This window comes from Chrysochloris asiatica, unplaced genomic scaffold (genome assembly GCF_000296735.1).
Source record: "Chrysochloris asiatica unplaced genomic scaffold, ChrAsi1.0 scaffold00127, whole genome shotgun sequence".
NCBI classification, from domain to species: Eukaryota; Metazoa; Chordata; class Mammalia; order Afrosoricida; family Chrysochloridae; genus Chrysochloris; species Chrysochloris asiatica.
In genome coordinates, this window is record NW_006408645.1 from 4,579,024 (window position 1) to 4,600,962 (window position 21,939).

A 21,939-nucleotide genomic window follows, 5' to 3' on the forward strand; every position below is an offset into this window, starting at 1 on the left:
TCCGGACTGTAAGTTAGGTCATTTGAATTTTTGGTTTAGTGAGTTTGATTTGGTTTATCTCATGCAAGTTTTATAATTCCTACCCATGATCATTTCAGAGTGGAAGTCTTGTTAAATTTGGGTTGCTAGAGGGAATTTTATCTTACCCGTAGTTTTTAAACTTGTCACTTTAAGTGATTTACTTGTTAGGTCTTATATATATTTAATGAATGACATCCATTCATAATACATTATTACAGTATGTTATAAAAAAGCATTTATTGCAGCTTAATTCAGCAAAGAATTGACCTTAACACCATATACAAAGCACTTGGTAAGGTAAAAAGGTAGAGTCCAAAAGTCTGAGATAGGGTCCTTCTCCTTCTCTCTGTGTGTGTGTGTGTGTATATACAGTTTAGGAAAGCATGATAAATGTCATAAAAGAGAATACACAGTAAATGCTCTAAGTGAAGGAGAAGTTGGGATGAAATAAGGAGAGCCATGAAGGAAGTGACAGTTACATACTTCCTTGAAGGTGAAAGTGTAAATGTGAAATGGGGAGAAGAGGGCACTTGAGGTGTGGGACAGCAGAAGCAGAGCCTGGGGGAGGTGGAGGTCTAGGGCTGGGTTCAGGGAGCCTCTGTGGGCTCTGAGAGGGACTGCTGTTGCATGGGCAGGGTCCCCCACCACCACCACCATTACAAGAGGTGAAGGGTGAGTTTTCTTTTAATTCTTGACTCATGAGGGTACTGTTGCAACAGAAGTGTTCGATAGAGCTTCTGTGTCACAGTCTAGAACCTGTGCTGTCAGAAGATGTTGTCATGATTGTGTTGTATGCATGTGTGGTTTGCCGTTTTAGACATTAAGGTCTTCTCCTGTACTTAGAGGGCCTCACTGCCTGGTGACTCACACCTGCACTTTGAGAGGTAATTTACTATCTTTTGTTGTAGGAGATGCCAATAGACAAATTAGTGATTACAAATTTAAGCTTTCAAAAGCTGAACAGGATATAACCACCTTGGAGCAAAGCGTAAGTCCTTTTGTACTTCCTGCATTTAAGTGGCTAACCTCATGAGTGCCTGGGTGTTTGTGGGCTTGTCTTTGCAGTTAAATCTCTATAAAAACTCTTTGTGAAAATGGAAAAGCCAGTGGGAACTCCTTAGCCATTTGTTTCCTGTAAAAACAAAGGAAACTGTATATTTTCTATATGTATTTATTTCAAGAAGATGGTAGTTTAAAACTAAAATCCCTTACTGTGCATTTCAAAAGACATCTAAAACTGTTTCTTTTCAGTGAGTCTCCTATGATGGTAGTTTGTCATTTAAACAATACGGTTATCATAAAACGTAACATGGGAAATTGGCCCTATATTGACTTTAGCTGTAATTCTCTGTGGGGACATTTCTTTATTTATAAATAGCAATTGGGTACTGAGAGGGCCTATGACTCACCCTAAGGGGACTTGTTAGATTACTTGGAATTTGTAATGACATTGTATTTCCATCCCCGTTACAAAAAAAAAAAAGTGACTGTTCCTCACACCCAATACCAAAGGCCTGTGCTCTCCTATTTGCAGATTGGTCGACTTGAGGGACAAGTGTTGAGATATAAAACTGCTGCTGAGAATGCTGAGAAAGTTGAAGATGAACTAAAAGCAGAAAAGAGGAAGCTACAACGAGAGGTACTTGGGGTGCATTCCTGAAAAGAAAACAATTGTTTGGAAATAAATTTTTTTGCTATATGAGGAATTTAAATCAGGTCTCATCTTAGGGAAACAGCAGTGAACTCACTGTTTTATGTGTTAACTTTGACCTATACAGGAATTCCGTTTACTTTTATGTTTTGGTCAGTTAGACAGTAAGAAAAAGGGTATTTTAAGATCACATCAGGTCTGCTTCTCTGACTTCTGTGTACCTCTTAGTATTTAAGCAAATAAATAGCCCTCAGTATTTAATGCCTCTACTGTTGTTGTTAAGGAGCTCTGGTAGCGTAGTGGTTACGAATTGGGCTGCAAACCTCAAGGTCAGCAGTTTGAAACTACCAGCTGTTACACGGGAGAAAGATGAGGCTCTCTGCTCCCGTAAAGATTTACAGCCTCAGAAACCCTGTACAGGGTCGCTATGAGTCGGAACCGACTCCATGGCATGTCACCACCACCACCACCACCGTTGTTCCTAAGTGTCATGGATTCTGCTTTGACTAATAGTGACCCTGTATCAGATTGCCAAGGAGTGGTTGGTGGGTCTGAACTGCCCATCTTGTAGTTAGTAGTTCAGTGCTTATCCTACAGCACACCAGGACCCTTCAGCACCTCTGTTTGAATTGTGTGCTACTGAGTTGGTTCTAACTCAATGACCCTGAATGTGGTTTCCAAGGCTGTAAATGTTTAAGCCTCCTCTTTCCCTGATACATTCAAACTATTGTCCTCAAGGGGGTTAGCAGCCCAGCTCACCTTGTAATCCACTGTGTTCAACCAGAGCTCCTTTGAACACCTCTAGTAGGTGGGGTGGGGGGGATGTGCTTTGTGTCTGGTCACATGAAGTGACTGAGCTCTTTCTTGTCTTCAGTTACGGACAGCACTGGACAAGATTGAGGAGATGGAGATGACCAACAACCACCTGGCCAAGCGGCTGGAAAAGATGAAGGCCAATAGAACAGCACTTCTGGCCCAGCAGTAGGGAAGCTGCCATTTGACCTGGGTGCTGCTCCTTGGGGCCCTGCCCACAGAGATTGACTTTTTGTCCATTAACACAAACCCCTTTTCAGTACTGTTTGAATTTTGTCATCAGTATAAGCCACCTTTGTATTTTATAATTTATGAGAAAATGAAACAGGTTTGAATCTTCATGAATGAACACTCGGGTTTTTTGGTTTGTTGTTTGATTCTAGAGTAAGAACTGGTCCATGCAGTTTTTAATTTTTGGATAATTTTAGAATCAAGTTTACTCACCATCTCCCCTTTGCTGCCTCAGTGACTGGGCACCAGGTCTCTGCATGGTTCTGGAGGACAGCCGTTCTGAGTGCTCACTGGGACACTTGTTGGAGACGTCAGGAAACACAAGTGCCTTCTCCACGATGCTGTTCAGACATCAGTGATCACCAGTGGACAAAAGACGTTTACCCTTATTACCAGACAGCATTTATGTTTAAGTGAGGAAACAAGTTCATGGGTGTGGAGTTTATCTTTCACTCCAATTTATATGTTTGGAGGAAAAAGCCTTTGTTTTGTAAAATATTTAAATTTATATAAGAAAATGTTAGAAAAAAAGATACGGGGAGTGTATATAAAACTTGCTTTATTGCATGGGGTAGGGAAAGTCCAAGGCCTAATACTCTTAAAGGAAGAGTAGGGTTCTTCAATATAAACTGTGCTGTACTTTATCAAATATTCCATTTGCTGCTTATTTGTGGACATAATGAAACCTCAGACAAACCCTATGAGGGAGGGTGGAATAGGGCAGGGCAGGCAGATATAAAATCTGCCTCAATATTCTATTAAACACATCCTTCTGCTGATCAAAATTGGCTACTGATACATTCTTTTTGCTACAGGAGCCTTTAAAATAAACCATGGGACCACATCCCTTTCTCATCTCCTCTGCCATTACCATAAGAGGTAATTCTACTCTGTCCTTATATGAGTCAGAATCTACTCAAGGGCACATGACAACATGACTGTTATGTAGAAGATCATTTTGTTGGAACATTTTATTGTACTTTAGATGAGTTCACACAGCAAATGAGTTTGCCATTCAGTACTTTCAGATGATTCCATGCCATTGGTCACCGTCCTCACAGTGTGCCCCATTTCCATTCAGTCAGTTGCCTTGTCGCACCCTGCCTTCTCTGCTTTTGAACAAATGTTGCCCTTTTGGAACAGTTTATACAGTTTGTGACATTGTCCACTGTCCCCTCAATATACCACCACTCTTTCCACTTCTCCCGTGGGTTCCCCATTTTTCTTTCTTTTCTACCCCATCCTACCTTCTACTTTTTGGTCAAATGCTGTCCTGTGGTCTTTTATTTTGGTCTCATGGTTGATTTTTCTGAGGAACATGTTCCTCACAGATGTTACTGTTCACTTTGTAAACCCATCACGTGCTAACAGGTTATCTACGTGAGGGGGTTCAGTTCAAGGTTTGAAGGGTGTCTTCAGGGCCATAGTCTTGGGTGGGGTGGGAGGGAGCAGGCACACCAGTCCCCATCAGACCAGTGAATCTGACCTTTTGTATGATTTTTAAACTTTGTGCTACATTTTTCTGCCACTCTGTCCAGAATCTCCTAGTGTCACCTCATCTCAGTGCTCAGTAGCTGTAACCAGGCACCAGGCGACTGCAGGCTGAGGTTCAGGTACTCCACTAGTCCTTTGTCTTAATAGTGCACTGCTTTTCCCTTCAACCAAATTAATACATTCTGCTATCGTGTTAAGGATTTTCCATGGTAATTAGGTGTGTAAACCTCTTCTTGACTTTTTATAATAGTAGGCTTACACAGTATTTGCCCCTTTGTGAGAGAATTATTTTACTCAGCATAGTGTCCTCCAGGTCCATCTATATTGTGTGATGTTTCATGGATTCATTGTTATTTTTCAGTGTTGCATAGTATTCCAATGTTGATGTACTTACCACGTGTTTCACCATCTACGACGGGCACTTAGGTGGTTTCCATCTTTTTGCTGTTGTAAATACTGCTGTGAGAACATGAGTGTACATATATTCGTGTATGTTATGGATCTTCTTTGTGATGGTGGTGTGCCGTGGAGTCGGTTCTGACTCATTGTGACCCTGTATAGGGTTTCCAAGGCTATAAATCTTCATGGAAGCAGAAAGCCTCAGTTTTCACCCTCAGAATGGTTGGTAGTATTGAATTGTTGACTTTGAGGTTAGCAGCCCCACTCATAAACACTATGCTACCAGAACTCCTTGCAGGAGTAAGGATACCACATGGTATCTTTGTCTCTAACTTTCACAGGAAGCACCACACCATTTTCCACCGTGATGGTACCATTTTATAATCCTACCGGCAGTGTAGGAGAGGCCCAGTCTCCATACCATTGTCAACATTTGTTTTCTGGTTTTTCATCACTGCTACTGTTGCTGGAGTTCAATGCCATCTCATTGCTGTTTTGATTTGCATCTCGAATTGGAGACCTGGTGATCCTGTACAATAAGCACTGGACTGCTAAAGTCAGCAGTTCAAACCCATCAAACTTTCCACTGAATAAAAGTGAGACTTTCTGCTCCCCTAATGATTCACAGCCTCGGAAACTACATATAGGGTCACTACGAGTCAGAATCTGACACAATGGCAGTAGATTTTAATGGGGAATGAGCACTGGTGGCACTGTGGGTTAGATCAATGCTTGTAAATTGGTGGTTCAAACCCACTAGCTTCTATGTGGAAGAAAGATGAGGCTTTCTGTTCCTATAAAGATTTACAGTCTCAAAAACCCTATAAGGAGATGCTGTATGAGTCTGAGTTATCATCGACTTAGTGGCAGTGGATGATGAGTAATGGCTAATCATCTTGTGCATCTCTTTATGTATTTGAATGTTTTCTTTGGTAAAGTGTTCATGTCCTTTACCCATTTTTCATTTGTATTGTTTGCCTTTTTGTGGTTTGGGTGTTAATGTTTTCTATAATTTTAGTGATTAGTCCTCTTTTTTTCCCAGTAGGTTCTTGTTTTACTCTTTTGGAGTTGAAAGCAAAGACGGATCAGCAGTTGGAAAATATGGCTGTGGTGAGATAAAGGATGCCAATGAGTGCTTGTAGAATGAGAGTAGCAAGATAGTCATTGCAAATAACTTTTTCCAACAACATAAATAACAACTATATATGTGGACCTCATCAGATGGAACACACAAAGAGTCAAACTGACTACATTTGTGGAAAGGATAAAGAAACTTTTTATCATCAGTTAAAACATGGCTAGAGCCAAAGTCCAAACCTGAGATCTCATCTAAGTCTAGAAACCATCCCAAGAGTAGATTTGATGTACCGAACACTAATGAGCTGAAGAAGGCAAAAGATCAAGAGAAGATCAAAATGGCTATCAGAAAAACCTCTAAAATTTGCCCTCGATTGTAGCATAGCTGTAGTGAAAAGGAGATAAAAGAGCTGAGCAGAATATTGCAGAGTGGCTCTAGAACACTATTAAAAGTATTATCATGAAATATGCAAAGACTTGGGAATGAGAAAAGCCACAAGGGATAAATATACTTGGCTTTTCTCTAGTTGAAAAAACTGAAGAAAAAAAGCAATATTGAAGGATTTTATGGGCAAAAATATTAAACAATAGAGGAAGATGGAAGACTTTTGGCAAGATGGCGGATTAGGCAGACTCATTACATGGGCCCTTTACAACAAAGTAATGAGAGACGAAATGAAACAAAGATGAAAATCCTCAGACGCTGAACTTCAGAGGAAAGGTTAAAGAAGTGGATTGGGATGGCAAAAGAGGGAGACTGACTGGTGAACAGCTGGTCAGGCATGATGCAGCCATCAAGTGACAGAAGGAAAAGCAGATTGACACAGATGATGGGAAAGGTGTGATTCCTTTGTTCTTCCCATGCTCCCCTGGTGACCATAAGTGTGGCCAGCTTCCAACCTCATCAGTTCCTACTATAGACCCTTATTCTAGGCATAGTTCTTAGCCATTCTAATGTGAGGTGAGGGATGGCTGTATGGCTTTGGTACCTGCATTCAGGTGGTCTCGGCTCTAGACCAGCATTAGTTTAGCAGAAACCCTCATAACCGGCCACTCTGCCCAGCAGCTCTGTGGTCTTAACTCTGAAACCAGCTCCATCAAGGGCTTCCATGAACTACTTCTGGATTAAGTTCCTTGGACATAGATAACATCTAAGGCTAGGAAGTCTGCTGTCTCATCCCTCCTGCACCTACCTCGTGAACTCCATGACTTGGCAACGAGCACACACCCCACCCCCACCCCCACCCCCCCGCCAGAGTTTTCTCTCTGGTTTAACAGCTGCACTGGTCCTTTCGGTTTTGTATTTGGTTCTTTCAGTGTTTTGTTTTATTTCATTTATTCTTACCTTTTCCATTTCCTTGAATTTTATCCTGTCTCTGCTTGTTTTCCCTTCTTCTCTTTTTCATTTCCCCTCCTCTTTTTTTCCTTGTGATCTTTATTATACTCTCTTTTCATTTTCCTGCTCTATGGTTATTTATTTCTTCCTCTTATTTTCTCTTATTTCCCTCTTCTATAGTTCCATTTTCCTGTCCCTCTTTTCTCTTTTTAATTATAAATTCTTTTTCTGGCTTTTGCTTGTTTTTATCTATTTATTTTTTCTCTGTATTTTATCTTTACATGTTGGTCCTTTGTTTATTCTGCTTAGTGTTCTTGTGTGTGTTTGTGTGGGAGGGGTCATTTTCCTCTCACCCACCCAAGAGAAGACAGCAACCATGCCCATACATCCCAACTATATCTGTGCCTTCTGAAGCTCCATCCATGGGGCAAGAACCACACTCAGCTCCTATAGCACCCAATCAATGAAAAACAGCGAAACCCACACTAAACTGAGGTGCATGAACAGCAAGCAGAATGGTGTACACACTTAAATTTTCTAACTACACCCACAGGAGACAGTTGGTGAGAGCCTAAGAACACATAAACATCATCATCAATTAAATACAGATACAATAACACCAGTGTCTCAGAGACAACAGAAATTTTAGCTTACCTGAAGAAACAAAACAAAATGGCTAAATGAACCAAGATGCAAAGCCGGGAAATGTTTCTGAAGAAGACAAGGTAATGGAGTTAAATGAAACGAGTTCAGAAGAATGATACGTATGTACCTTAAAAGGACTGACAAAAAGATCAAGGAAAGCAAGAAAAAAATTAAGAAAAATTCAGGAAACCAACAAGAATAGACAAAAATATATGCAAATTTCAAAACAATACAAAATATGCAAGTAGATATCCAGAAGATCGATACTAAGATTTCAAATATGGGCAAAACGTTGAAAAGGTAAAGGAGTAGATTTGAAGCAATGGGACCCCAAATTTGTGAGCTTGAAGATAAATTAATGCCTTTATACTCATATGCTAAATTGGAAAATTAGGAAAAAGAATGAAAATATCCGAAGAAAGCCATAATGAGGGTGATTGGAATACAAGAGTTGCTGGAAGAAAACTTAACTTCATGAAAGACAAGAAGATAAGCATACAAGGAAATCACTATAACACATCTTAATCAAACTATCTGAAACCAAAGACAAGGAAAGACTCCTGATAGCAGCTTGCGGGAAAAAAATTACCTACAAATGAGCACCTTCACTCAATGCACAGAAAAAATTGACAAACAAACAAACAAAAACAATGAAAGGACTAGAGTTTCTGTAACAAAAAGCAGTGCTCAGGGTTCAGCTGTGTGACATGATCAGGAACTGGTGGTACTGAAGGAAGATTCCTAAGCTATACTGAAAGCATTAGCAAAAACCAAGGCTACTGGAATTGACAGAATACCAATCGAATTGTTTCAATAAACTCATACGTTACTCGAACCATTTACTAGTTATACCAGGAAACTTGTTAAGACAGCTACCTGGCCAAGCAACTGGAAGAGAACCCACATTTGTGGCCATTCCAAAGAAAGATGACCCTACAGAATATGGAAACGATCAAACAACATCACACACATGTAAAATTTTTCTGAAGATAATTTAAAAACTATTGCAGCAGTATATCAACAGGGAAGTTTCAGAAATTCAAGCTGAATTCAGAAGAGGACATGAGACTATATCTTGCTGATATCAGGTGAATTTTGGCTGAGAGCAGAAAATACCAGAAAAATATTTAACCTGTGTTCCATTAACTTTACAAAGACAAGTGACTGTGGATCTTAACAAATTTAATTGTGCTCATGTGGAACACAGAACAAGAAGCAGTTGTGTGAATAGAACAAGGGATACTGAATGGTTTAAAATAAGAAAAGCTGTCCATCCAGGTTGTATCCTTTATCCTTTCACTATACTTATTCAATCTATGTTGTTGTTAAGTGCCATCGAGTCGGTTCCAACCCATAGCGACCCTGTACAGGGTTTCCAAGGGTGTAAATCTTTACGGGAGTAGAAAGCCTCATCTTTCTCCCGCGGAGCGGCTGGTAGTTTCGAACCGCTTACCTTAAGGTTCGCAGCCCAATTCTTAACCACTACGCTACCAGAGCTCGTAATTCAAGAAGCATCTGGACTGGAGGACGATTCATTAAGAACCTGGGACGAGCAGTATGCAGATGATACAAGCTAAAGGTGAAGAGGACTTGGAGCCTTATTGGTAAAGATCAAAGATTACAGTCTTCAGTATGGCTTACATCTCAATGTAAAGAAAACAGAAATCCTACCAATTGGATCAATAAGCAGTAAGTAATTCTTGAAGTTGTCAAGGATTTCATTTTACTTAGATCCACAGTCAGTGTCCATGGAGGTTGCAGTTAGGAAATGATGTAGTTATAAGGGCCAAAAAACAATCCCTTTAAAGTGTTGGGAAAAAAACCCCAAACCAAAGTTATCACTGTGAAGACTAAGACTAACCTATGCCGTGGTATTTCAATGAACTCATATGCATGCAAAAGCTGGACAAAGAAAAAGAAAGGCTAAAGAATCGATGACTTTGAATTATGGTGTTGGTGAAGAAGAATACCGAATATACCATACACTGCTGGTAGAATGAACAAATGTGTGTTGAAACAAGTAAAACTAGAATACATGTATGAACAGCAAGACTTCATCTCATGTCCTCTGGATATGTAAACAGGAGGGTCTAGTTCCTGGAAAAGGATATCATGTTTGGTAGTGGATTATTGAAAAAGACCAATACTCTCAATGAAATATATTGACAATACAGTATCTGCAACATAGGAACATGGGCTTAAACAGACTACTGTGAAGCTGACCGTTGTGAAGTGGCATCAGGTTAGTCCCGATTCACAGTAACCCTGTATAGGGTTTCTGAGGAGCAGCTGGGGAAGTTTTAACTGCCAATCTTGTGGTTCAAACCAACCTTGCAGTCCAGTTAACACACAGTTTGCCTGTATGACTATCCAGTTTTTCCATTACCATTTGATACAGAGATTGACCTCTTCCCCATTTCTGCTCTTGGTTCTATCCCATTGGTCTCTATGTCTATTGTAGAAAGCTAGTGAAAAGGTAGAATTAAAAGATAATGAAGCTTTTTCAAGACCTTTTTGAAGCTGCCTCATATAGCAAGTTTTGAGATCAGGTACGGCGAGGCTTCTTATCCTGCTTTGTTCTTCAATAATGCTTTACCTATCAGGGGCTTCTTTCTATTCCATAGATAGTTAGTTGCAAATTTTTCATGTCTTTAAAGAATGTTGATGGATTTCCTTACGTGAGGGGACGTCAAAAAATTCATTGAAAAATTCCCACCAACTTTTTGAAGCTGTTGTCTTCCTATCTATGAAGATGGTATGTTTCACTCTGTAGGATTTCTGATTCTCTTTTGTACTCAGAATAAGACAATTTAATGGAAATGATTACTGTACTTTTTAGTGTTTATACAGAAAAAATACTGGGGAAAATCTAATGAATCAAGGATATATAAAATAAACTAGATTTGCAACTAGATAATAAATTTAACTCAAAAGTGAATAGAATCTCTAGTAACTCTCCTTTCAAGTAATTTAGTGTAGGCCTCTGTTTTTAAAGTATGGAAACTAATCTGGGTTGAGATGAAATCCATTGAGTCTTTCTAGAAGTAGCAATAGTTCGATCCAACAGTTGGGTGGGTGTGATGTATTGATGTATCCTAAAATCTCACATCTATTCAACACACTGTGTTCCAGCCCTTGGGGCCCTGAAAGACTGTCGTTCTCCTCCCCATCCAGTCACTCATTTTGTGACTCTTCCAAGGCTTATGGACGGTCACTTCTGAGATTCACTTTTCTACATTTTGTTAATTCTGTTAGAACTTGGACTTCCCCCTTCTGTGGCACAACAAATATGTGTCTTCCCTAGAAGTATTTCTTTAGTTGTTGTTAATTGCTGTCGAGTCGGTTTCGACCCATAGCGACTCTGTACAGGGTTTCTGAGGCTGTAAATCTTTACTTTACAGGAGCAGAAAGCCTCATCTTTCTCCTGCGGACCAGCTGGTAGTTTCAAACTGCTGACCTTAAGATTGGCAGCCTGATTTGTAACCACCACGCTACCAGAGTTCCTGAAGTGGCCTCAACCGAAAGAATTTTCTGTACTTCTCTAACTGCCCGTGCTTGAATTATTCCATCCCTATTAATGCAGGTTATTATCAAGGTAGCTTATTTTGACACTGGCAGTTTCTTAGTATATCATACTTCAAAGCAAGATCATCTAGAAACAAATGTATAAGTCAGTAGTATTCATAGCCATTAACAATGTGGGCTAACTTAAAATCTCAGTCAATAGCATTGACTGGATAAGGACCATTTTCTTCACTCAAAAATAGAAATCTTTTTGTTTCATTAAGAATAAATTGGGGACCTCTCTTACCCAATCTCTGCATACCCCAGCCTCAGTTCCTGTTCCATTTCTATTCTGCATGATCCCTAGATCTCCCTTAGATCCCTTCCTCTCAGACAGCAGTAGTCCAGGGTGGGGCAGTGGGGTCAGATTGGGATTGAGCCCCACTTCTTCTGCCCTTTTGTATAATTTAATAAGAAATGTTTGTGCTGCTTCTGTTTATTTTTTTAGATAAATATTTGAGAGCATGATGGCACTGAACTTCAGGAGAAAAACGAGTTTTTTTGTTCCCATAAAGACTTAAAAACTCTGAAAACCCTACACAGGATCACTGGAGTAGGCATCAACTCAACAGCACAAGAAGAGTTATTTATCTTTGGTATTGACCAAACTTTTTTCCACAGTGAATGTCTCTCAACCTACATTAAGAAACAATACAGCCTGATAATTTAAAAATTATCAAGAAAGAATCCACCATATGCAAAGAATTCTAACATTATCTTGGGCTTCTTGAGGTGCCTGCACAACATTTCATCAGATACTCAGGGGGCTTTCAAGCTACTTTTAGGATTTTTCAACATAATAAAGTGTATATTTTGTTGTTGTTGAGTGCCCAAGTCAGTTCTGACTCATTGTGACCCTGTAAAGGGCTTCCAAGGACTGGCTGGTGAGCCTGAACTGTCGGCCTTACAGTTCAAAAACTGACTGCAGTCCCGTGCATTAACCCACAGTGTGCTATACGAGGTACTGAACATTTTAGAAACAGTTTCAAGTGTAATGAAATTAAGTCTTGTTAAGATTCATTTGAGAACTTATTTACAATTCACCATGAATAAAACGATTTAACTAGTAAGACAGCAAATGAGTCTTCAACCTTAAATCCTAATAATACCAAGATACAAAAGAACACAGTCCATAAACACCTCCACGTTTAACACCTCTCAAAGACTTTGTATAGATCAGGTAGGTTAGCAAGTTGTAGGATATTTCCATCTTCTGTGAAATGTTTAGGAGGCAGAAGATGTGACCGGAAGGCTTTATAGACAATGTGTTCCACAGTCCACTTCCAGGAGTTTGGAGCAGAGCCAGGCACTTCACTCTGGAAAACAAGCTGGATGTGAGAAACATCAAGTCTGAATACCTAAAGCCTCCCTGTTGACACTGCAGTGTATGCTGGCTTCCTGGCTGATATGCACTAGGCATATGGATCCCACAGTAACACCACAGCAAGTAAGGTTTTTCAGATGGAAAAGAAAGCACAGCTCTTACTGGTCTATATCCCATGAAACCCCTGATTCCTACCCAGGTAGAGTGTAACAGGAGGATCTAAAATTGTGAATCTTTGAAAGACAGCGGTGGGAAGTACACTCCTAACTTATCACTAAATCTAGGAACTTAACAATGCCCTGATATCCAAAAAGCTCCATGGCAAGGAAGGAATATAAAAATGAGGATTTTGTTCTACCCTTTCTCTCCTCCCTCTAAGCCTTAGCTTTCTTGAATATAAGAATATGTTCTTTTTCATCTTTCTTAGCATTTCCTGAGGAAAACCTGCCTAATCAACTTGGTACTATTTGGTGAATGTGCTGTCCTACTGCCTTAACTGACGTATGGCCATCTGTCTATAGGGGCTTTGGACACCAGGACCTAGGACTGAATCTCTGCTCTACCACCTACAGGCTCTGAGCATGCTGACTGCTCTGCAGTTTCCTCACCTGAAGAACTGGAGAATATCTTTTAACCTGAGAGAGTAACTGTAAGCAGTGAGTTGGTCGTATGCAAAGTGGCTGGCTATCCTTTGATTCTTATGCAATTTTAACTCCTCCTTCCACATCCCTGGGAAATAACTGTTAACTGAAAAGCATTGACATTTGAGTAGAAAAAGTAGCACCAAACATTAGGCGAATCCAGGCTATTTTTGTGTTGTCAAGCAGAGCTTCCATAAGAAGAGGTGGGGCTCTAACCTTTGTGCAGCTTTGTTTTACTGGTATGGCTCTGTCAGATGTAAAGTAAAACCCGATTAGATGGGGTTGACAGCCAGAATCTCAAGACTGGCTACATATTTAAGGATCAACACCGGGAGACATGGATAATCTCAACTTAACCTTCAATTTCTTACTATGATGGCTTGTGTTTTAAAATTTGACAGTTTTTTGAGATCACTCTGGAGGTAACTTCTAACCAACAGAAAACTCATGAATAAAAGCTGAACACAGTTTGTAAGTTTGTTAATGTGCAGTGCAATCCATGGGTTTTTGAGATGGTAAAGTTTTCATCTAAATGTTGTGTGAGGGCCTGTCCCAGCCCTGGGGTGCCAATGTGCAGCACCATACCTGCTGGCTAGAGAGGGCGGACTCAGCACATAGATACTGCCTCCGGATGGAGTAAAACAGAGCGCATTCCTTACTGAGGCTTTCAAAACATTCCTTTTCTTCATCCCAATTCACCTGGTCCAAACAGAGAATTCATTACCTCAGTATGGCATGTGCTTTAAAATACATTCTCATTATTATATAGAGGTTAAAGCTAAAAAAAAAACTAACATGAATTTTTAGGAAATAAAGCTGTAAACTGAACAGCTGAATACTGCTAAAGGGGAGTTAAGGGGGAGGCCTTTCAGTGATTTAAATTGCTTTTATGTTTATCATTCCACATGAAGACTTGGCCACGGGCCCTTTCCCTCCGGCACATGCCCACACCACCCATACGTTTGGCATCGGCCAGATCACTTACTTCAGTGGCCAGTCTGAGTATAAAGATGGGCAGTCCCTCCAAAGGTGGTACATAGTTGTCAATCAGAAGGGGTAATCCAATCAGGTTCCCTTCCTGCTTGTGGGGGGAAAAAGCCGGGACAAGAAATAATGCACTTAAAACAAATCCCTTTTCTCTAGTGCTTCCTCCTAGCTTTGGTCTCATCCCCACCTTTCTGGGGGAACTGGTGCTGAATGGACACTGGAGGTCAGAGAACTAAGCTAACCATTTAAAAGGAGCTTTCTGTCCTTCTATGTAGCAGAATAACCTTTTCTTTGGATCTGTTCACTTTTCAAAGAACTTAATCAAGATGGAAAACCCTAAAGGATCAAGGGGCTAAAAGGAATAAAAAGGAGAACAGTGCTGTGATTAATCTCACTGCTATAGCCTGCAGGCACAGTAGGCTTCAGCTCTCCTGCTGCCGGAGTCCTTTACCCTGCAAACAAGGAGACTGAGTGAACCAGAGAAGAGCTGGGTAACCTAGAAATGCAGCGGTCAGTGGGTAAATCACAGGCTGCTGCTGACAAACGCCCACCCTTCGATCCTAATCTTGGATCATCTGTAGAATTTGTCTCATATCTGAAGACTGTAACATGGAATAAGAAAGGCAGTCACACCTCATCAATTTCCAAAGAAAAATAGTCTGTAAGCATCTCAGCCTTCTTCTTGAGAAACTCAACAATGTATTCTGCAAGTCCTTCTTTGGGGCCATCTTCTTCTGTCCAGCCACTCTCAGGACTGTCTAAAGCGAGCATCGCAAGGTCAAAGAGGGGGGCTGGCTCCTAGAGAGGAGCAAGAACAATAAGGATTGATTGTTAACAGGACAGTCAAGTGATGCTCAGTTCCTATCACCACAAAACCATTACCAGGATTGTTGTTATCTGAATACAAATTCACAGTTATAGTCAGATTTCAATACCTGTCTCAATCCTTATGAGGCTCTGATGGCAAAGTGATTAAGCAATTAAGTACTAACTGATGTGATGCTACAGGATAAACACTGGACTGCTAACCACAGGTTGGTGGTTCAAACCCACAGCCACTCTTTGGAAACCCTATACAGGGTCACTATGATTCGGAACTGAATGGATGGCACCTAACAGCTAACTGAAATGTCGGCATTTTGAACCCACCGGCTACTCGGTTGGAGGGAAATGTGGCAGTCTTTTTCGGTAAATATTTACAGTCTTGTAAACCCAAAGGGGCAGTTCTACTTTATCCTACTGGGTCGCTCTGAGTCAGCATTGACTTAACAACAGTGAGTTTGGTTCTCAGTAATATTGAACATGTATACAGAATCACTAAAGATGTAGAAGATTTAAACATCTTCATCAACTTGACAGGCAGTCCCCAGGTTACAAAATATCCAATGTTGTTAAGTGCCACTGAGTCAGTTCTGACTAATAGAGATCCTGTATAGGATTTCCGGTAGTGTTGTTACGAATCGGGCTGCTAACCTCAAAGCCCGCAGTTGGAAACTACCAGCTGTTCCACGGGAGAAAGATGAGGCTTTCTGCTCCAGTAAAGATTTGCAGCCTTGGAAACCCTGTGGAGGGTCGCTATGAGTCAGAACCCACACCACGGTACTTAACAACAAAGGATTTCCGAGGAGCAGTGGTGGGTGTGAGCTGAGGACCTCGTGGTTTGCAGTGCAGTGGTGATCCTACATCACCACACCAGGAGTCCAACAAATATCCAGTTTGCTGTTATCAGGTGTCATTGAGTCGGTACCGACCCATGGTGACCCTGTGCACAACAGAATGAAACACTGCCCAATCCTGGGCCAACCTCACTACTACTGCCACACTTGAGTCCATCGACACTGCCGCTTAGCCAATCCAAATCATTGGGGGTCTTCCTCTTTTTCTCTGACCCTCCATCCTCCTAACCATGATATCCTTCTCCAGCGACTGGTCCCTCCTGACAATATGTCCGAAGTATGAGAGACAAAGTTTGGCCATCTTGGCCTCTAAGGAGCACTCTGGCTGCACTTCTTCCAACACAGATCTGTTGGTTCTTTTGGCAGCCCATGGCACTTTCAATATTCTCCCCCAACATCATAACTCAAAAGCATCAATTCTTCTACGGTCTTCCTTATTCACTGTCCAGCTTTCGCATGCATATGAGGTTGCTGAAAACACCATGGTTTGGGTTAGGTAGCCAGCCTTTCACTGTATGCAGAACAAATAATTGGAGAAGTTGGATTATATGACGAAGAACATGACCTAAGGATTGGAGTAAGACTCATTAACAACCTGTAACATGCAGATGACACAACTTTGCTTGCAAAAAGTGAAGAGGACTTATGATACTTACTGATGAAGATCAGACCACAGGCTTCAGTATGGGTTGCATCTCAATGTAAAGAAAAAAATCTTTACAACTGGACCAGGAAATAACATCATGATAACAGGAGAAAAATTTAAGTTATTAGGGACTTCATTTTGCTTGGATCCACTGTTAACACTCACGGAAGCAGCAGTCAAGAAATCAAATGATGTATTACATTAGGCAAGACCTCTTTAAAGTGTTCAAGAGCAAAGATGTCAGTTTGATGGCAAAAGTGCACCTGACTCAAGCTGTGGTATTTCCAACAGTTTCATATGCATGTGACCATTGGATAATGAATAAGGAAGACCATACAAAAATTGATGTATCTGAGACACGGTTTTGGAGGAGAATATTGAAAGTATGGCCAGAAGAACAAACAAAATACGTACTGAAAGAAGTACAACCAGAATGCGCCTTAGATGCCAGCATGGCAAGACTTTGTGTCATACTTTGGACATATTATCAGGAAGGACTAGTGCCTGGAGATTGTCATCAAAAAAAGAGGAAGACCCTCAAGGAAATGTACTGATACAACGGCAGCAGCAATGGACTCAAGCATAATGACAACTGTGAGGATGGCGCCGGACCAGGCATTGTTTCATTCTGTTATACACAAAGTCACTATGAGTCAGAACCAACTGGGCATCACCTAAGAACAACAACAACATAAATTATGTACTTAGACAAACACCTGACTGACATTAGATACAAACTATCGATTCTGACTCGAGCAAATTCAACTTAGTCAGATTTAGGAATGGGACTCTTGTAATCTAGGGACTGCTTATACTTCACTGCAGAAGACAAATTTTTCTCTAATGCACATGGGACACTTGCCAAGAAACACCATATTCTGGGCCTTAAAATGAGCTTTAATAAGTATAGAAAGATCCAAGCATGTTTTAGACAATAGTGAAATTAAATTAGTAATGAATAACATCTCTGGAGAATTCTCAAGTATTTATAAAGTAAAAACTCTTCTAAGAACTTACGGGTCAAAGAAGAAATCCAAAGGGGAACTACAAGATAATTTGAACTGAATGAAAATGAAAATATAATATATATCAATGTGGTGCTGTGAATTACTAATATGGCCTGCTAGCCATGCCTGGTCTTGTAACTCTCAAAACATGATTGGGTATGACTATGCAAATAAAATATGTGTAGCCCAACAATATGACTGGTCAGTATTGCTAATAATGAACTAAAGTGCATGGAACACCTATGAGGATGGTTGTTAAGTGCTGTAAATCTTTCTGGGAGCAGAAAGGTTCATCTTTCTCTCAGGAAACAGTTAGTGGGTTCAAACTGTTAATCTTATGTCTCAGCGTCCAGTGCTTACCCTACAGATCCACTGCATACTCCCTACGAGGATTATTGTGTTACGTGTCACTGAGTCGATTCCAACTCAGAGCAACCTGGTATCCAAGCAGCATATGGTGAGTTTGAACTCCTGACCTTTGTAGTGCAAACAGACCTTGCTGGTGCCTGATGGGCTTGAACCTCCGACTTTGCAGTTCAAACTGACCCTGTGGTGCAATGCTTGTCCTACAGAGCCATGGAAAAAGTCTTGAAAGAAAAGCACTGAACTTACTGTTTTCTGTTGGTTGTTATGTGTCATCAAGTTGGTCCCAACCCAAAGAAACCCTGTATAGGATTTCCAAGGAGTGGCTGGAGAGCTTGAACCTCCAACCTTGCAGTTCAGCGCATTAACACACAGCGCCACACCAGGACTCCAAAAATTTTTTAGTAGGGGTTGTATTCAGACTATAGGTTTCCGAGAATGATTATTTCTATTTTCATTGCTTTCCAAATATCCTTAAGTAGATATGAATTTCATCAACTTTTTTTAAGTTGGCTACCAAATGACTGTTGTGCTATAAAGTATCAAACTGTACTACACTTTGTCCTTACGCAAATCATATCAGTCAGAAACCATCATAAGCATATGATTAAGTTTGGTATAGTACAAACAAAATAACAGAAGAGAGCTACTGTTTTCAAAGATGACCAATTTATGAAGTATCAGAAGTGCAAAGTGGAAAAATAAACTTACCGAAAGCCTCAAAACACCAAAATTGGCAAAATCATAAATGAGTATCTGGTAGAACAGTTCTTCACTGAAAATAAAAACAAAGCAACTTTAAGGAAAAGCTGAAGTCCTGCTTCAGAAACAAGCAAGCCTGAAACACGGTGGGACCAAGAGGTGGTTCTGCCTTGCTGTGGAATGTGGTTAAACAGTCTAATAAGATCTTCCACCGTTCTGAGAGCTGGCTGCAGCCCCCATGATGCAGGGGAAAGGGCTGGAACCAAGTTCTGTCTTGCTCTAAGCCTCGTTCTGGCTCAGCCAGCTGGTCCCGATAGAGATTTCTGACATCTTGTAGTGACATTTAGGGAGTTTTTATTTGTTTACTTTCCCCTTCACTGAAAGAATCCTACTAATCACTTTTTTATAACTCACCATTAAAAATGATGTGGAATGTAAGGGAGAACAAGGAGTCTTCCTGAAAAATCAAATGAGGACATAAGGTAGGCAGCATTTCAAAAACAACTGTGAAGTATTTTATATACTGACTGATTTACAGAAAACAACTGAAATATGGTACTTTGAAATTCTTAAAGCAATTTGAACCTTATAGGTCTGGCTCAAAGGCTCCAATGCCAGTGAAAATAGACAAAGCCTCTGCTCTGCCTGCATTACAGATGGGGAAACTGCGGCACCTGTGAGTAAATGACTTGTCCCAGGCCACAGTTACTAAAGTGGCTGAAGGAGCTGACTCTAGATGCTGGACTCTGAAGCTGGTTTTTACTCCCTAGGTTTAGTTTTTCTGGTTGGTATTTCTTCTTCCTTCTCACTGGGAAACCATTCACATTAACTAATAACTGAAATTCTTTCTGGGAGTGGCCTGCCTTTGTTCCTGTGAGGTTAACAACCTGAACACAACTATGATTTGGAGCCCTGGAAGTTATTCACTTACAGATACTGGAAAAGACAAAGCAAGGAAAAAACATTCCCCAACAAATTATTAAGTGGCAGCTCACCAGCAATCCCAAAGATTCTCAAGGCAAAGACACTGGACTTGGAAATCAGGGAGTAGGTGTGCCACTGGTAAGCATCTAAACTGAGGCAGCTTCCAGGCCAGGCAGGCAAACAGGCTTGTAAATCACATGTTCACTCAAAGCAATTGACGGTGGCTGCCCCACTTACAGGGCTCAGGCGCACTGTGAGCCACAGCAAGACTGAGTGGGAAGAGTCCCACAATGGCTATGTAATACCCGGTAATGCAGACGGCAGCATCTCACCACTGTACTACCTATTCAAGAACAATTCTAATACAGGTTCAAGACTCACCAGGAGCTCATCCACCAAGGTCCCTGAAAGTATCAACAAAAATGGAGGCAGCTATGCACCAGGAAAATCGTTCAACTGGGATCACCCTTCCTGTGCTTCTCAACCCCACTGACTTCTCTGGTGGCAAAAGTAAAACTCTGCTAATCCCCCAAACTGGGGTGAAGGCAGCACCAGGTCTTCTTTCTCCTGCATCTCTCATAGTACCCAGTCACACCGAGATACTTAAGCTCTCTAACAGCACCAAACCCTCAAGACCTGGCTCACAGCAGCTGCATGGGGTAACAGAAGCAACTAACATTCATTGAGTGCCTACCAAACACTAGGCTTTCTCAAGCTATCTCTTATCCTCACACAAAAAACCTGAAAGTAAAATAGTTAATAACCCTGAGCTACAGCTTAGGGAAGTATCTTGTCTACAGTCACATAAATGACACACTGAAGTCTGGGTTTGAAACCATATCTGATTCCAAAGCCTGCCCCCTTTCCAACTCCCTCATGCCTCTCTCGGATACTTTGTACCTGTGTCCCCTGGACCATCTGACTTAGTTTTTTAGTGAGTGGCTTTAACACACAGAATTTCATTTTCTTAGTTTAGGAGGCTGGAAGTTTGACTGCAGGACACCAGCTCTAGGGGATGGCTAGCGCTGTCTACTCGGGGGAAAACCCTTTCCTCAGCTTCTTCTTGGCATTCCTTAAGATTGTCACATGGTACCTAGATTCCCCATAAACGAACTTGCTTATGTCCGTGCCTAATCTGCTCTTTAATATCTCAAAGGTTGGCTTAAGACACCCTATACTGATATGGTCTCATTAACACAACAAAGAAGTCTATTTACAAATGAGGCTACATCCATGGGCACAAGGGTTATTATGTTTGGGGGACACAATTCAATCCACACACCATTATTCCAGTGGCTCTGTTCTGTCAGTAACTTACCTGAGTTTGGTGGTGTTGAGAAGGTATAACTTGGTCTGATACTGTGCCAAGGCCCACTGGGGATTCACACACCCCACAAAGGAGTGGTTATGCAGCATCTCCCGGAGACCTAGGAGAAAAAAATCCACAGATAAACATGAATCCCACCAGCACCTCATTGCAGTCCAAAGAGCATCAGTACCAAAACTAGAATTCATAAAAAAACAAAGATGCTGGGACTGACCCTCCTGCTGACCTGACCCTCAAAGACAAATGAGGTCTAAAGGATAAACTAACCTTTTATAGTAAGGAATTGCCAAAAGAATAAGGAAAACCCAAAGATCAGACTCTGAGACAAAGGAAGAACCCAGAGAAACAATGAGAGTACTAAAAATCAGCTTTAAACCAATATCACACAAGCAGCTCAGGAATCATGAACTTCAGCTCTCAGAGATGCTAAGGGTGTGGCGAATAGATGACAATACCTAGGAATGGTTTGAAGTGGGAAATCTAGTAAGAGATGACCTCCCCCAAAACATGAAATACCTAACACATGAAACGTGAAACTTCGCACATCTCCCATACGTATCCCATCCCGTTCAAAGAATAGTAAGTAAAGTTGCCTGTTTGCCTCTGACCTTGTTGTTGAGAGAAAGACAGAAAGATAATATATCCTTGAGAATGCTTTTGCAATGAGAATTCACCCTAGGCAGTGAATGGAGATCCTAGTTTAAACTGAAACTGACTACAGGGCTGACTGCTGTGTTTCTCTTGGTCCATAGCAGCATCAAATGCTAGTTATCTCGGGAGAAATTCACTTTCAATCCAGGCTTCAAAGAATGTTCCACAATAAAGTATCAAGAATTAACAGTTAAAAATTTACAAATCATGAAGAGAAAGAAAGCACCAAGAATTTAAATCCAGAAGAAACCACAGGATCAGATCTGCAAATGTTTCAGATATTGGGAATACCAGCACACATAAAATAAGTATGTTCGGTATGGTTAAGAGGTACTGAAACTGTTACGTTAAGTAAACAACAAGAAACTATCCAAAATGATCCATGAGTTTCTGCAAAGTACCAAATAAAATTTCTAAAATGGTAAAGTATAAAAATTGAAATACAAAAATCAAGATGGCT

The 21,939-nt window shown here is 40.8% G+C and overlaps 2 protein-coding genes across 7 annotated transcripts in view; one reads left to right on the top strand and one right to left on the bottom strand.

The window, feature by feature from the left end:
* The window catches only part of LRRFIP2 (leucine rich repeat (in FLII) interacting protein 2), a 125,225-nt gene extending 121,733 nt beyond the window's left edge, over window positions 1-3,492 (top strand). For all 4 annotated transcript variants that reach the window (XM_006869160.1, XM_006869161.1, XM_006869162.1 and 1 more), the window contains 3 exons: window positions 930-1,009; window positions 1,556-1,660; window positions 2,547-3,492. In XM_006869160.1, the coding sequence (XP_006869222.1) occupies window positions 930-1,009; window positions 1,556-1,660; window positions 2,547-2,657 (296 nt within the window). In that variant the 3' untranslated portion in view covers window positions 2,658-3,492. The remainder of the gene's footprint in view (window positions 1-929; window positions 1,010-1,555; window positions 1,661-2,546) is intronic.
* An 8,843-nt stretch (window positions 3,493-12,335) lies between these two features.
* The window catches only part of MLH1 (mutL homolog 1), a 59,578-nt gene continuing 49,974 nt past the window's right edge, over window positions 12,336-21,939 (bottom strand). For 2 of the 3 annotated variants that reach the window (XM_006869164.1, XM_006869166.1), the window contains 6 exons: window positions 20,820-20,928; window positions 18,587-18,650; window positions 14,817-14,981; window positions 14,182-14,274; window positions 13,782-13,895; window positions 12,336-12,547 (listed from right to left, as the gene is read on the bottom strand). In XM_006869164.1, the coding sequence (XP_006869226.1) occupies window positions 12,380-12,547; window positions 13,782-13,895; window positions 14,182-14,274; window positions 14,817-14,981; window positions 18,587-18,650; window positions 20,820-20,928 (713 nt within the window). In that variant the 3' untranslated portion in view covers window positions 12,336-12,379. The remainder of the gene's footprint in view (window positions 12,548-13,781; window positions 13,896-14,181; window positions 14,275-14,816; window positions 14,982-18,586; window positions 18,651-20,819; window positions 20,929-21,939) is intronic. The other variant, XM_006869165.1, reaches the window with a different exon arrangement.